This window comes from Mustela erminea, chromosome 17, assembly GCF_009829155.1.
Source record: "Mustela erminea isolate mMusErm1 chromosome 17, mMusErm1.Pri, whole genome shotgun sequence".
In the NCBI taxonomy this organism is placed as follows: domain Eukaryota; kingdom Metazoa; phylum Chordata; class Mammalia; order Carnivora; family Mustelidae; genus Mustela; species Mustela erminea.
Window position 1 is genome coordinate 46484075 of NC_045630.1, and position 14048 is coordinate 46498122.

At 48.6% G+C, this 14048-nt stretch overlaps 1 protein-coding gene across 11 annotated transcripts in view; it reads left to right on the forward strand.

Annotated features, from left to right (window-relative positions):
* The window catches only part of SRGAP2 (SLIT-ROBO Rho GTPase activating protein 2), a 230546-nt gene that overhangs the window by 191991 nt on the left and 24507 nt on the right, over nt 1-14048 (forward strand). For 10 of the 11 annotated variants that reach the window (XM_032318979.1, XM_032318982.1, XM_032318980.1 and 7 more), the window contains 4 exons: nt 2441-2501; nt 8923-9000; nt 9887-10021; nt 12213-12318. In XM_032318979.1, the coding sequence (XP_032174870.1) occupies nt 2441-2501; nt 8923-9000; nt 9887-10021; nt 12213-12318 (380 nt within the window). Of the gene's footprint in view, nt 1-2440; nt 2502-8922; nt 9001-9132; nt 9802-9886; nt 10022-12212; nt 12319-14048 lie in introns of those variants that run through there. The other variant, XM_032318990.1, reaches the window with a different exon arrangement.

A 14048-nucleotide genomic window follows, 5' to 3' on the forward strand; every position in this document is an offset into this window, starting at 1 on the left:
GACCCATACCACTTAAGAACCAGTCTCTGTCCTAATCTTTTTATTTATTTTTTTTTTTTTAAGATTTTGTTTTGCTTGGGGGGCACCTGGGTGGCTCAGTCAATTAAGTGTTTTACTCTGGACTCTGGCTTGGTGTGAAGCATGCTTAATATTCTCTCTCCCTCTCTTTCCCTCTCTCTCTCCCCACTCCCTCTAAAATAATAATAAAAAATGAAACTAAGATTTTATTCTTTTTAAGTAATCTCTATATCCAACGTGGGGCTTGAACCCAAACCCCAAGATCAAGAGGCGCACTCTCCACCAATTGAATCAGCTAGGTGGCCGTGTCCTGAACTTCTACAGCCCTTTTTAGCTAGGTTTAGGGCCCTTTTTTTTTTTTATGTTTTTCTTCCCCATAGCTGAAATGTTTTGTGTTTAGCTATATTATAAAACCCTGCTGGTTTTTAGTAATGGCTTGGCATGCATATTGGGTAGTGTTTGCTGAGCTCCAGGGATGCAGGCTGGGTATACACACTTGACAGTGTGTAGGGGTGTAGGCTAGGTAACAGCGAGATGTGCAATTTCAGAGGGAGACTGCCTGTGTTTGATCCTGGCCCTGCCACTTACCGCCTGTGTCACTATAAGCAGCTGTTTCACCTTGCTAAGCCTTCATCTCCTCTTTTGTCCAATGAGAGTAACAATACACACCCGATGCGACTGTTACCAGGACTGATCCATCTAAAGCCCCTAGTATATCGCCCACCACCTCTATAAATTCCTCTGTAAATGGTAAGCACTAAGGTTCATGTGCCAGTAGGAAATACTACTCTCCTCACCACCCATCCCTCCCCAACTGGCAGACATCAAATTGGGGCCCAAAGAAGTTGAGTAAGGGGGCGCCTGGGTGGCTCCGTGGGTTAAGCCGCTGCCTTCGGCTCAGGTCATGATCTCGGGGTCCTGGGATCGAGCCCCGCATCGGGCTCTCTGCTCAGTGCAGAGCCTGCTTCTCTCTCTGCCTCTCTGCCTACTTGTGATCTCTGTCTCTCTCTCTGTCAAATAAATAAATAAATAAGTAAAATCTTAAAAAAAAAAAAAAAAGAAGTTAATTAAGTGGCAGGGACATGTAGGAAAATGGCAGAGCAAAGGTTGATATCCGGGAGGCCTGCTTCTTAGTTTAGTACCAATTAGTTCCCACAGTTTCTAAGAATTGGGTTTTTTTCTTTTTACCTTTTATGCCAAGTAAACCCCATTTCTTTTTTTCTTTTTCTTTTTCTTTTTTTCAAAGATTTTATTTATTTATTTGACAGAGAGAGAGATCACAAGTAGGCAGAGAGGCAGGCAGAGAGAGTGGGGGAAGCAGGCTCCCTGCTGAGCAGAGAGCCCGATGTGGGGCTCCATCCCAGGACCCCGAGATCATGACCTGAGCCGAAGGCAGAGGCTTAACCCACTGAGCCACCCAGCCACCTTGTAAACCCCATTTCTGATGTGCCCCTTGGTTCATTGTGCTATCCTCAACTGATATTAATCAGCACCTACCTTGTGAGAATATCATGGCCAGTCGTGGAGAGCCAAGAATTGACAGGATCTGCCCTGTGAAGCGTGAGCTATAGCGGTGGCAAATGCAAACAAGATATTTATACTCACACTATTAAATCACCATCAGGGTAGTGAGAGCCAAGCACAAGGTGCTGAGATCCTGTAGACAGGGGCCCTGATCTCATCTGGGAAGTCTAGCAAAGCATTCCTAAGAAAGTGATACTTGCACTGAGACCCTGAGGGGTGGGATCCCAGGGTGAGGAGAGCATTCTGGAAGCAGGAGCAGCTCATGCAAAGCCATGGACAAAGAACTGATCTAAGGAATGGAAAGAAAGTCGGTGTGGCTGAAACAGAGGGACTAGAGGAAGAGCAGAAGGGGATGAAGCCGGAGGCAAAGGCAGGACCCTGGACATGCAGGGCTGTGTAAAGACACTAACGGGAAGTCTTTGAGAGAAGTTAGCCTAGAAAGTGCGCAGTGGGTTGTGCGCGCTTTCAGAGATAACCTAGCCGCCACGGGAAGGAAGGATAACGTGGTCGGGAGAACGGCGAGGGTGGGAATTGAGATTCTGCTCTACGGACCGGATTGCTGGCAGTAGAGATGGAGAGAAGGAAGTGGACTTGAGCGGTATTTAGGAGGCAGACTTGACAGGACATAGTGATTGATGGATTTTGGGTGGCTGAGGGTGGGAAGCTGATTAGGGATGAAAGGTGATCAGCCGCATTTAGGATGTGCTGAGTTTACGGCATCCATGTGGCATTCCGAGGGGGTGGCCGTGGACGTGCTTTGGAACTTGGAGGACAGACCAGACGCTTCTTTGAGGACTGGCCGCTGAGCAGTCGAGACGAGTCCCGCACGGTCTGGCCCATTTTTTTCTGGCTGTGCTGTTTAAAGATTCTGATGTTATGTTTCTCTTTGGCTTTTCAGGATTCCAGCCAGGCAATTCCTCTGGTGGTAGAAAGCTGTATCCGGTTTATCAGCAGACACGGTAAGCAGGATTACAGTCTTGCCCATATTTGTGCAGAGTGGGGAAGAACTTCCAGGAATTCTTTGCAGAGTAAGAATAGTGATCGGCTCTTCATCCTGACATGCTCAGAAACGGAATAAAAGTCTTACTGGTTCACATAATGTTTGTTACCTCAGAATGGCCACAACTAGACATTGAGAGAAAGGCTTCACATGTTTTGACCCCAGCTGCCTCAGCCACTTACCACACTCCCTTTTCTAGCCCAAGAGTGACTTTTAAATTACGACCATGATGTGAGTACAGCCGGTAGGATGTGATGGTGGTTTCGCCATTACTCACCATCTTTACGTGTGTCCGTCTCCCACCACACAGCCTGAGTCCTTATGTCACACTGGCTTTCTGCATTAGACTGTTCTGAGAACTACTCCTTTCGTGATGTTGCACCGATTCCTAATAACATCCGGGTTTTGTTCTGGTTTGATCTCACTGGATACAACATCAACTGGGGCTCGGTGAGGAGTGGTTGGTCTTCGAGTTGTGACCAACAGATGAGAGTCTTTGGGGCCTGGCTCGTCCTCTGCCTAAGCTTGGATCACACTCTCTGCTCCTACATGAAGCGGGCTTTCATAAATCCATTCTTCACCAGCTCTCAGGCTGCTGGCACAGAATCTAGCGATGGAGAGGAACCGCCAGAGAATCAAGCTTCTAATTGTCAAGAGCGTGTAGGAGGCACAGATATCTGAGCAAGCAGCGTGAAGATTTCTAGGAACTGGACATCAGAAATTGTTTTTGGTTGCCGTCTTATCTGGTTATAGGAAAAGGGACAGAAAGACCTTCTTGCAGCTAGAGAGGTACAGAGATGATCCTTGGAGTCTGTGCAGGGGCAGACATTTTCTCTCCCTTCCTCCCAGTAGGCTGACACATCGCTTGGGTTCATTTTTGGAATAGTAATTATTTTAGCACGCTTACAGCTTATCTCATTCTAATCAGCTACAATTTTTTCATCTTGTCCCTATTTGCCTGAAGTAACAGCATCATATATCAACAGTCAACAAATATTTATCAAGCCCCTGATCAGTGCTGGGCGCTGTGCATTGTGAAACGGGAAAACAAAATACAGGGATTGTGCACTGTTCCTGTCTCTGTTTGATCTTATGATGCAGTTGGGAGAAAATAAATACTCAGTGGGAGAGCTAAATAAAAAGAGATAAGCAGTAGCCATTCAGAATGGCAGTATAAGAAATTTTACAAGAGAGTAATGATTAATGATCAGGCAATTGGCAAAGATAAGTCCTCCTGAGTACTGGGGAGGAAAATTATTTGTGTCTTAAGGACAGTAAGAAGAAGAGAGTCTGAACTCCTGTTCTTTCTGCTGTGCGGTCTCTTCGGTCATCCAGCAAATTTATAGAGAGAAAGAGATTGCTCATTGTGTGCCAAGAAAAAGTTTCTGCCTCTGTGAACCTTATATTCTACCGAAGGCCAGATAAATAGATGATCAGCTGGTCAGCTAATAAATAAACACAGTAACGTACTTTGTGTCTGGTGATGGTGAGTGTCCCTAAGAAAAACCAGGCAAAGAGCTAGAGAATGGACAGGGGACATGGTCTAGGTGGGTTGGTCAGGGAAAGGCCCTAAGGTCACCTTGGAGGGTGACATTGGAGTAGAGTCCTGAAGAAAAGTGAGGAAGTGAGCCACGTGGTATTTCAGAGAGAGGGAACATCAAGTGCAGAGATCCTTGGCAAATGCAGGGGCTGGCATGCAGGAGGCCCAGGAGGCCAGAGCAGAGAGAGGGGAGGGGGAGGGGCAGCAGACCAAGCCAGAGGCCAGATTCCTAGGGCTTCCTCACCTAAGGGAGGTGTTCAGATTTTATTCTGAGTGAGGCGGGAAGCTCCTGGAGAATTCTGAACAAAAAGAGCTCTTTAAAAAGAGCTGCTGGGGCACCTGGGTGGCTCAGTGGGTTAAACCTCTGCCTTCAGCTCAGGTCATGATCTCAGGGTCCTGGGATCGAGTCCCGCATCGGGCTCTCTGCTTAGCAGGGAGCCTGCGTCCCCCTCTGTCTCTGCCTACTTGTGATCTCTCTCTGTCAAATAAATAAATAAAATCTCTTAAAAAAAAAAAAAAAACAGCTGCTGGATAGAGACAAGGCCATGGGAGGAAAGAGGTGGCTGCAGCTTCCCAGGGAAGACACAACATGACTGTGGCCAGACCCAAAAGGGTAGTTCTGGAGGAGCCCAGGAGGGGACGCTTCCAGATCCTATGGCTCCAACGTTCCCGTCTCTGCCCTGCACATGCGCGGTGCATGCAGGGGCATTTCTGTGGTGTGGCTCTGGGGAAACAGGTGTGTTCCCACATTGCTGGTGGAGCTACAGACTAGTACAACCCTTCCAGAGGGGAATCTGGCGATACCTAATAGAACTACAGATGCATTTATCTTCTGATCCAGCAGTCCTTGTAGGAATTTACTCTGAAGATAGACCTCCGACACTATAAAGATCCATATGCTGGAGGTGATTTGTTGCAACTCATTTGTAGAAAATATAAAGAACAACCTCAGTACCGTCACACAGAAGAGTGGTTACATCAGCTCGACTCTACCTGAATAGGAGGCAGTTAGGAAAAAATAATGAGCATGATCTCCATGAAATTATGTGGAGGGATTTCCGGAACATGTTATCAAGCAAAAAAACAAAAAAAAAAAACCAGCAAAGTGGGAAAGAATATCTAGAGCATGCTACCTTCTTTGTAGAAAGAAGAAGATGAAAGAATGCACATGTGTCTTCTCACTTTGGCAAGAAGAAATGCAGGAAGGATGAGTCTGAAAACGAATACCCGATTGTTCCTGCACAGGACACGGGTGCAAGATGGGGTGCAAAGGAGGGGGGGCGGTGGGAGTGGGAGGGAAGTGACATTTCTCTGGACATCGTTTTTTGTGTAATTGTGACGTTTAGAACTGCATACGTGTTTCCCGTATTTGAGACATAGATACACAGATAAATAAAACAAGGATGTGGGTGAAACCCCAGGTGGAAAACAAAGACTAACAAATAAACCCAACGGCAGAACAAATGACTAGCATAGCCACACTGAGGAGAGGAGGAAGCAAGGAATCGAAGTAACTTTTTTTTTTTTTTTTAAAGATTTTATTTATTTATTTGACAGAGAGAAATCACAAGTACACTGAGAGGCAGGCAGAGAGAGAGAGAGAGAGAGAGGGAAGCAGGCTCCCCGCCGAGCAGAGAGCCCGATGCGGGACTCGATCCCAGGACCCTGAGACCATGACCTGAGCCGAAGGCAGCGGCTTAACCCACTGAGCCACCCAGGCGCCCCTGAAGTAACTTTTGAAAGCAGTGTTGTGATACTCTGCTGTAAGTCTAAAGACAAAAAGAGCTATAAACGGATTTAAAAAAAATTTTTTTTTTAGATTTTTATTTATTTGACAGACAGAGATCACAAGTAGGCAGAAAGGTAGGCGGAGGGTTAGGGGGGAAGCAGGCTCCTTGCTGAGCAGAGAGCCTGATGTGGAGCTTGATCCCAGGACCCTGGGATCATGACCTGAGCCGAAGGCAGAGGCTTTAACCCACTGAGCCACCCAGGTGCTCCTGTAAACAGATTTTTTATCACAAGGATATGTGCTATCAATTCTGAAGCCATCTTATGTGTATTCTAGACTGAACAAATAGATAAACATATTGTCGATTAAAAAAAAAAAAAAAAGCCCTCATACATAGTAGGTGTTCAAAAACCTTTATTCAGCTAAATTGAATTTTCCCCCCAAATAGGGACTCAGGGGATTCCTGAAATCCCTGTAAGTCAGGGTTAAAAATTGTTGTACACATGCATGCAGTGGAGATAGGTTCCATAACTCGGTTCCAAAAGGGTCTGTGACCCACCGGTGGCTGGAATGTGTCCATCGTTACTCTTCGTGTTCCCTGAGAGGTAGATGTTACTGTTCCCATTGTAGAGACGGGAAAGCTGAGGCTCAGCTGTAGGTGGTGGGTCGGGGTGACCTAGAGGGCTGCAGGGAATGACAGACTGCAGTAGGAGGGGAAGACCCCGCCTCGCTTGTGCGGAAGGGAGCCAAGTCCCGCCAGGCAGTATTAGAACAACCATTTCAAGAGTTGTGTCCGAGAGCACCTAGGGCAACAGCCGGGGCCAGGGCAGAAGGGAAGGTTTCGTGCCACCTCCGAGTAACTTAGCTGCATCCGACTGTTTTTTTGCTTTATGGTAGCGTGCACAGAGAGCAGATCCAAAACTTCGCAATGTGTTGGGTTAGTCATGTGGGGCCTTCCCTGCGTTCTAATAAAATGGCCCCACTTTTCCCCTTTACTTCTGGAACCCAACCGTTTATCAGTGCTCCTACTCTCAGAGTCATTAGATTAGACACTAAAGATTCTGTCTGCTGAGGGGCTCAGTGGGTTAAAGCCTCTGCCTTCAGCTCAGGTCATGATCTCAGTATCCTGGGATCGAGCCCCGCATCGGGCTCTCTGCTTGGCGGGAAGCCTGCTTCCCCCTCTCTCTCTGCCTGCTCTGCCTACTTGTGACCTCTCTCTCTCAAATAAATAAATAAATAAATAAATAAATAAATAAATAAATAAAATCTTTAAAAAAAAAAAATTCTGTCTGCTGAGCAAGAATATCATGATCCTTGTAAAGTGTAGGTTCTCGAAGAGAAATGGGAAGCGCCAGCCCGAGGGGGTCTCAGTGTGTGTTGAGCCTGCTGCCTGACTTCTAGTTAGCTCTTCTCTGTTCGCTTCCCATCCTGGGTCTGTGGGCCAAGGTGGCTTTTCGTTAATGGTCTAATCTACTATGAAGGACTGATGTGATCCTTTCTCAGCAAACTGTTGGCTTCCCCAAGGACACTGAGTAGGCTGGTCCCTAAGATGACATTTCCTTAGACTCTGCTGTGTTTTTGACAAGTAACAGGGCACATGACTGTTTCTGTCAGAACACTTGCTGTTTGCATTCTGTGTTTAAATGACATTATTTGGCTGTTACATCCCATTGGTAACTAATGCGGTATTATTACATTGGTACTAATGGGGTTTTAACGTTGCCTGCCATTCTCTGAGGAATATTCTGGAGATTCCCTTAGAGGAGCAGACAACTTAAGTCCTGTTACAAGCCAGGTAATTAAATTCCCCCTGCTTGCTTCTTAATATTGCTTCAATTGGATTCAAGATTGTAGTCCCGGTCTGCGTGATTTACCTTCTCCATTAGACCTTTGAGAATCCAGTCACCTCCTCACCAAGAGGATAGCCCAAAGACAGTGGGCAGTTCTATTTTCTTAAAAAGTAATTTGTTTGAGATTTCCCTGATAGGTCAAAGTTTTTGATGAATCACGCCATTACACAGGAACTTGGACAAGATGCCCAAGACGGGGACACAGGGATCCTGAGAAAGGCTGGCAAGCCCGATGTGGCTACAGATGCTAGTTCAGTCTGACCCCTGGGCCAACAGCATGTTTCCTGGATCTCCGGCTACCTCTGCGGCTCCCCATATGGGGTTGTGAGCCATATCCGTGTTCAGACTAACAAGCAGGTTCCTGCCTTCTCTGTACTTTGCCTCTGGCAGGCCCCACAAGTCTGGTGTCGAGGAGTGAGTACATGATTGCAAACAGAAGGCATGGGCTGACCTCCTGGCTCTTGTTCTTGTCACCTCTATAACCTAAGGCTGGTCAGCACCCATCACTTCCTTTACCTGGGAGTGGATGTGCTGGTGACCCCTCCCTTAGCAGCTGTTGTGAGAACCAATGGATTTATTTCTATGAAAGCATTTCTTAGCGGCAGTCACTGCACATGCATTGTATTTTTATGATTGTTTGTACTTTAACAAAACCCAAAGGGACTAGGTTTTCCTGCCCATTATCATGTCCAGGCACATTTGGGATGAAGGCCGCAGTCAAGGACCAGTGACTGGCACTTTTCCTTTACTGTCTTCTGATCACTTGCCTTTTCCTGTTCTCTCTCTTTCCTAAGGGTTCAAAACAGTGTGCCCTGGAAAGAGCCAAACGGTATTCGAAAAGCCAGAGCAATCACTCAGATCCCGGTCTCAGACCCGGGACTCATCCGATGGTATCTGATGGCCGGCCTGCTATGCCCCTACTTCCTGTTCCCAGCCCTGGGTGACCAGGTGCCAGGGGTCACTCCTGTCACTTTACAGATGGGAACAGAGAGGCAAAGGCAGGGGAAGGAACCAGCTTCCTAGTCTTCCTCGGAATCAGAAGACCTCTTTCCCCTTAAGCCTCTGACTCAGTGCTTTCTTATACCTCCTATCCGTTCTGGTGACTTCTCTAGCAGCCCTGCACGTACTTTCTCCTTCGGCCTGAAGAAGACGGGTGCTTACCTGTACACTGGCTGGAGGACATAGACGTTCAGCGAAGCTTGGAGCTGTGCTTGTGACTTGGTTTCTTCTTCTCCTTGATCACTTTTCCTTGTCTTTCCAGGACTACAGCATGAAGGAATTTTCCGGGTGTCGGGATCCCAGGTGGAAGTGAATGACATCAAAAACGCCTTTGAGAGAGGTAAGGAAACGGGCTTGGAGATCAGACCAGATGTGTGCCAGCCTCCGGGGCTAGTGGCTGCGCCCATTCCTGGCTAAGAGGTACCCAGAGGCTAGCAAACCACTCTTACTCCTGACGCCTTCTCCCTTGTAGACAGTCCTCCCCAAGTCCTCCTCAGCCCCATTCATCCTACCTCTGTCCTGCGGATGATCTGCCGAGACCCAAGAAGTTAACTAGGATACTGGGCGGTTTATGGCTTCATCCAGAACCCTCGGTGGCAGTTAATATCAAGGCTAATGCGCCTGTTCATCGTAGCCCATTTATTATCTTGTGGGCTATTAAGGTAATGGGCAAGCTTTGGCAATTTCCGTCACTGTAATGGATATATATAGTTTCAATTTGAGGTTGGTCCTATCATTAAATCTAATTACATCTGATATGAAATTTTCCATAGGGAGCTCCAGCGTGATTGTTCTCCTGTAAGTAGGTGTCCTTTGTTGCGAGCCAGGAGGAGTGAGGGCCAGTCAGAGGGGTGAGCCTCCTTGGCCCCATTTTCCTCCCCCAGAGGCTCAGTCCCAGCCTGGCTTCGTGATTCTTATGAGAGGGCCGGTTGCAGTGGCCCATTCCGGCCCCTACGGAATATCGCTGAGCTGGTCTAGCAGAAGCGAATTTATCCTAGTGGACCCTTGTGCCCTCCTCTAGCCGTGGGGCCCCTGGGTCTAAGTAGTCTTGGCTTTATCTAGTCTCTGGTCTGCCCTACTTATGGCCACCGTGCTGGGCAGAGAGCTGATGGACTCTGATGAGGACTGGGACAGGTCACCCCTTCCCCACCACTTCTGCTTTGTCCTGTGTGTTTTTACCTCTCTCACTCTCTCTTTCCTTTTTTGGGGGGGCTGCTTATCCTCAGGAGAGGACCCCCTGGCTGGAGACCAGAATGACCACGACATGGACTCCATTGCTGGCGTCCTGAAGCTTTACTTCCGGGGCCTAGAACATCCTCTCTTCCCCAAGGACATCTTCCACGACCTGATGGCTTGTGTCAGTAAGTACATCCTGACCTCAGCCAGGCTTCGGCAAGGACACCTTGTCACGACAGATAAGAAATGTCGTGGGGTCTTTTTTTCCCCATAAGCTTCTCAATAATATTTTTTCTTTTTCCTTTTTCTCTGTGAAGTTTCTCCTCCTCGCCCTCTGTCCTGCACCCCTGGTGGGAGGGAAGAAAGATGGCTTTTCTGTGAGAGTCTAGGACCACAAGTCAGAACCCCTGGCTTTTTCTTTCTGATTCGCCTTAAACTCCTTGCCTTGCTGGGCTTTATTTTTCTTTAGTAAAATATATTTCTATTTATATATGAGATACAGTGCTTTTCAGCTATTGGGAGCTCATGCATTAGTGCCTATGCTTTTTATGATATAAAGGGGAAATAGTTTCTACTTTGTTGCTTTATTTCTTTTATAATTAAGGTTCAAATGAATCTTTTATAAGATTGATTTTTTTTTTTATTTATTTATCTGACAGAGATCACAAGCAGGCAGAGAGGCAGGAGGGGAGGTGCGAGGGGGGGAAGCAGGCTCCCTGCTGAGCAGAGAGCCCGATGCGGGGCTTGATCCCAGGACTCTGGGATCATGACCTGAGCTGAAGGCAGAGGCTTTAACCCTCTGAGCCACCCAGGCGCCCCTATAAGATTGATTTTTAAGTGGAGGGGGCAGGACAGAGGGAGAGAGAGAATCGTAAGCAGGCTCCACACCCTACAACCCTGAGATCATGACCAGAGCCAAAATCCAGAGTCAGACCCCGAACCAACTGAGCCACCCAGGTGCCCCTGCTTGTTGCTTTAAACGTGATGTGCCTTACCTGCTAGATGTGGTAATATGTGTTCTTTTAGGAATAAGAGCCCTCTGCACATTTAAATGTCGCAGTATGGTGTTTTCCTAGAAAGAGATATAGTCTCTACTTCATCCTTTACTACACCCATCTACTTCATTCTTTATCCTTATGGGTTCCTGCCTTTTACTCTCAAATCTGGGGCTTGAAAAACTATGCTTAGCCATGTATTTTAGCTGGTTATCCTGAAACGTCCTCTCTCTTGTTTTCCATGGAAAACAATGCATGGAAATTTAGATTAATATCAGGTCATCCTGGAAGTAGACCCCCTTGGAATGATGGCTCCAGAGGTTGGAGAAGGCAGTGACTTTGAAATGGGGGAACTAGTCTTCTTTCCGGATACACCAGGGTCTTCATAGCCCCCAAGTCTCCAGCTGTCCTCAGTGTATGCCCTGAGCATTGTCCCACTCTGCTGTTGTAAGAGAGAAAGGTGCCAGGGCATTCAGTAAGCTCTCTTGTTGTATTTGTCGACCCACTCTTTGTGGAACTCTAGTGGAAATCAGTTCGGTGCCTATTAAATATAGGCACCCCTCCTGTCTTCACATCTTGTTCTAGGACTGAGCTTAGATGTCTTCTGTGGACTGGGGCTACCAAGACCATTCAAGATACCCTGGCTGTCCAGTTCTCGCCTTGAGATGTGCTCCTGATCTACTGCTTTCCACTTCTTTTTCACAGAAAGGCATTCTTAGAAAATAACAGTATCCACGTAGCCCCCTAGTGGGGAGGCTGGCGGTGATGGAGGCCACCAGCCTAGGGCCTCACCTGTAACTGGTCTGTGCACAACACAAGAAACAGGAAACCTCGGGTCTTCTTCCCCAGATATCATGACTTATACAGGGATCTGCCTTCTCTGGCCTCTGACCACTTTCTGCCCAACTACCCTGCAGATCAGAGAGGGGGTAGATAAGCCAGACCTGTCCAGAGGGTGAGATGATGTATATGTAGAGTGGGCGGGACAGGAGCTACACAGCCTGTCTCCCTCTGCACGCACGTCGATCCTCCAAGGCTGGAGGTCAAGTCTGCGGTCATAGCGATTTGGGGACAGTTCCTTGTCTGTGGTTGCTTTAATAAGAGAGCAGCAGGTGCTTGGGGAATATCCCCAACCCCTTCTGAGCCCAGGGAGCATAGCCCTTCAGTCCTGCATCAGGACGCGTCTGGAGCCCAGCAGGTGCCCTGTGGCAGCAGTCCTGCCCCAAGGAGCCACAGGGTTGGAACTCCCTACATGGCACACCAGTGCTGCGTGGATGTGGCTGCTGTCTCTGCAGCACCTGCTGGTGGTGCCGGCCCTCACGCCGTTACTCCGAGGGATCTCAGTTGCGATGGACAATAATGCATGGCTGTCTTCTTTCAGCGATGGACAACCTGCAGGAGAGAGCTCTGCACATCCGGAAAGTTCTCCTGGTCCTGCCCAAAACCACTCTGATTATCATGAGATACCTCTTTGCCTTCCTCAATCAGTGAGTAGACTTCCCAGTGAACAATGGGATCAGGCCTGGGCTTCGGCCCCCGAAGCTTACCTGTAGAGCTGTGTCAGTTCCCCCAGCCCCGGGCATGTTTGTGGGGGCACCGACGGTGTGCGGGGCACAGTTGTAGGCTGTGCGAGTACATTGCGAAGCAAGAGACAAGAGCCCTGATACCATTAAACTTACCTTCCAGGGTAGGAGACAGACAGATAACAGATATGTCAGGTGGGAAAGGGTGCTTAGATGAAGAATAAAGAAGCGTAAGTACAGAGATAGAGTGTGGGAGGGTCGGAATGGGGGTGGGGGGGGAGAGGGAGAGCCGCTGTAGAGGGGAGGTCAGCAGAGGCCTCTCTGAGGAGACTGCGTGAGAGCAGCAGCCCAAATGGAGTCACTGAAGGAGCCACAAAGGGTGTTGAAGGCTGTCAAGGCCCAAGAGTCATGGTCATAATGGGTTTGGATTTGGGAAGCCACTGGAATCTTTTAAGCAGGAGAGTGATAAGATCTGATCTGTATATATGCTTTAAGCCCAACAACTTTGAGGAGAAGTTACCATCCAGGACTGTGAGGAGATGCAGGGGCCCCTATGCAGAGGTTAACGTGAGGTCTCAGCCACAGGCACTAGGGGCTTCAACAGGGGGACGGAGGGTGAGTCATGAGGGAGGGTGATGAAGTGGGTTGGGTTTGAGCACAGCACTGATGAGGTGTGGAGAACAGAATCGAGCGAGACAAGGCACCCATGTGGCCATGTTCATCTGAGGTGCCTGTCAGGCCTCCAAGCGGAATTTCTGACTGGGCAGTGGGACATAGGAATCTGACACTCGGAAGAAACCCAGAGTAGAGATACGAGTCTGGAGTGATCATGTACTGATGTTTTAGCTGGTTACCCAGGGAGTGAGCCTAGCTAGAAGAAAGGTCTGAGGGCCAGAGGGGCCCTGGGCTTGGATGGGGCATGGCTTCCTGTGCGAGCAGTGTCCTTGCTGAGGGTGGGCGTTGGGTCCCCGCAGGACAGCAAGGACATGTGGTGTTTGCCCCATGGGCACTTCTGTCTTCATGTTGCTCCCTCAACAGCCTGGAGCACAGGCTGTACGTGGGCAACAGCAAAGCCAGGTAAGGCCCTGGAGGTGTTTCCTTTCAGTCTGCTGAGTCTTAAAAACATTGAAACATTTAAATATTAAGAAATTTTACTTAAAATACCTCAGTTTCTAGCTTCTCTTGAAATCCCATTAAACCTGTCACTGATGTCCTCGCCTTCTGCAAGGAAGCCGTTCCGTGTGGAGTCAGGGCTGCTGCGGGGGGAGGCCGGCCCCCCGACTCCCCATACCTTGCCCTTCGTCTTCACTTTTGCTTCCTGGGCTTTCCTCTTGTGGAGAGACAGTTCTCTAGATCCATGAGTCTGTCAAAAGAGAAAACAAAATTTCTTCATCTTCCTGGTCAGTTTGGCCTTTGCTTCCGAGGAGAACAAACTTAGTGGCCATCTCATGAGCAGGGCTTGCCTACAGTTCACGGTCAGCCCGGCCCTCTGGGGGTCTAGGCTAGCAGCCCTGCCGGGGGCCTTGTCGAGGCACCCACGCCGTCCTTCAGCCTGGCTGCAGCCTGCCTCCTCCACGTGGCCATGTCTGCGCCTTCCCTTAGCCGAGCCCTGACTCAGCACCGCTGCTGCCCGCACTCAGCAGCCCTCACGACCCACAGACGGTGTTCACACGCCATGCCTCGAAGGCTGCCGG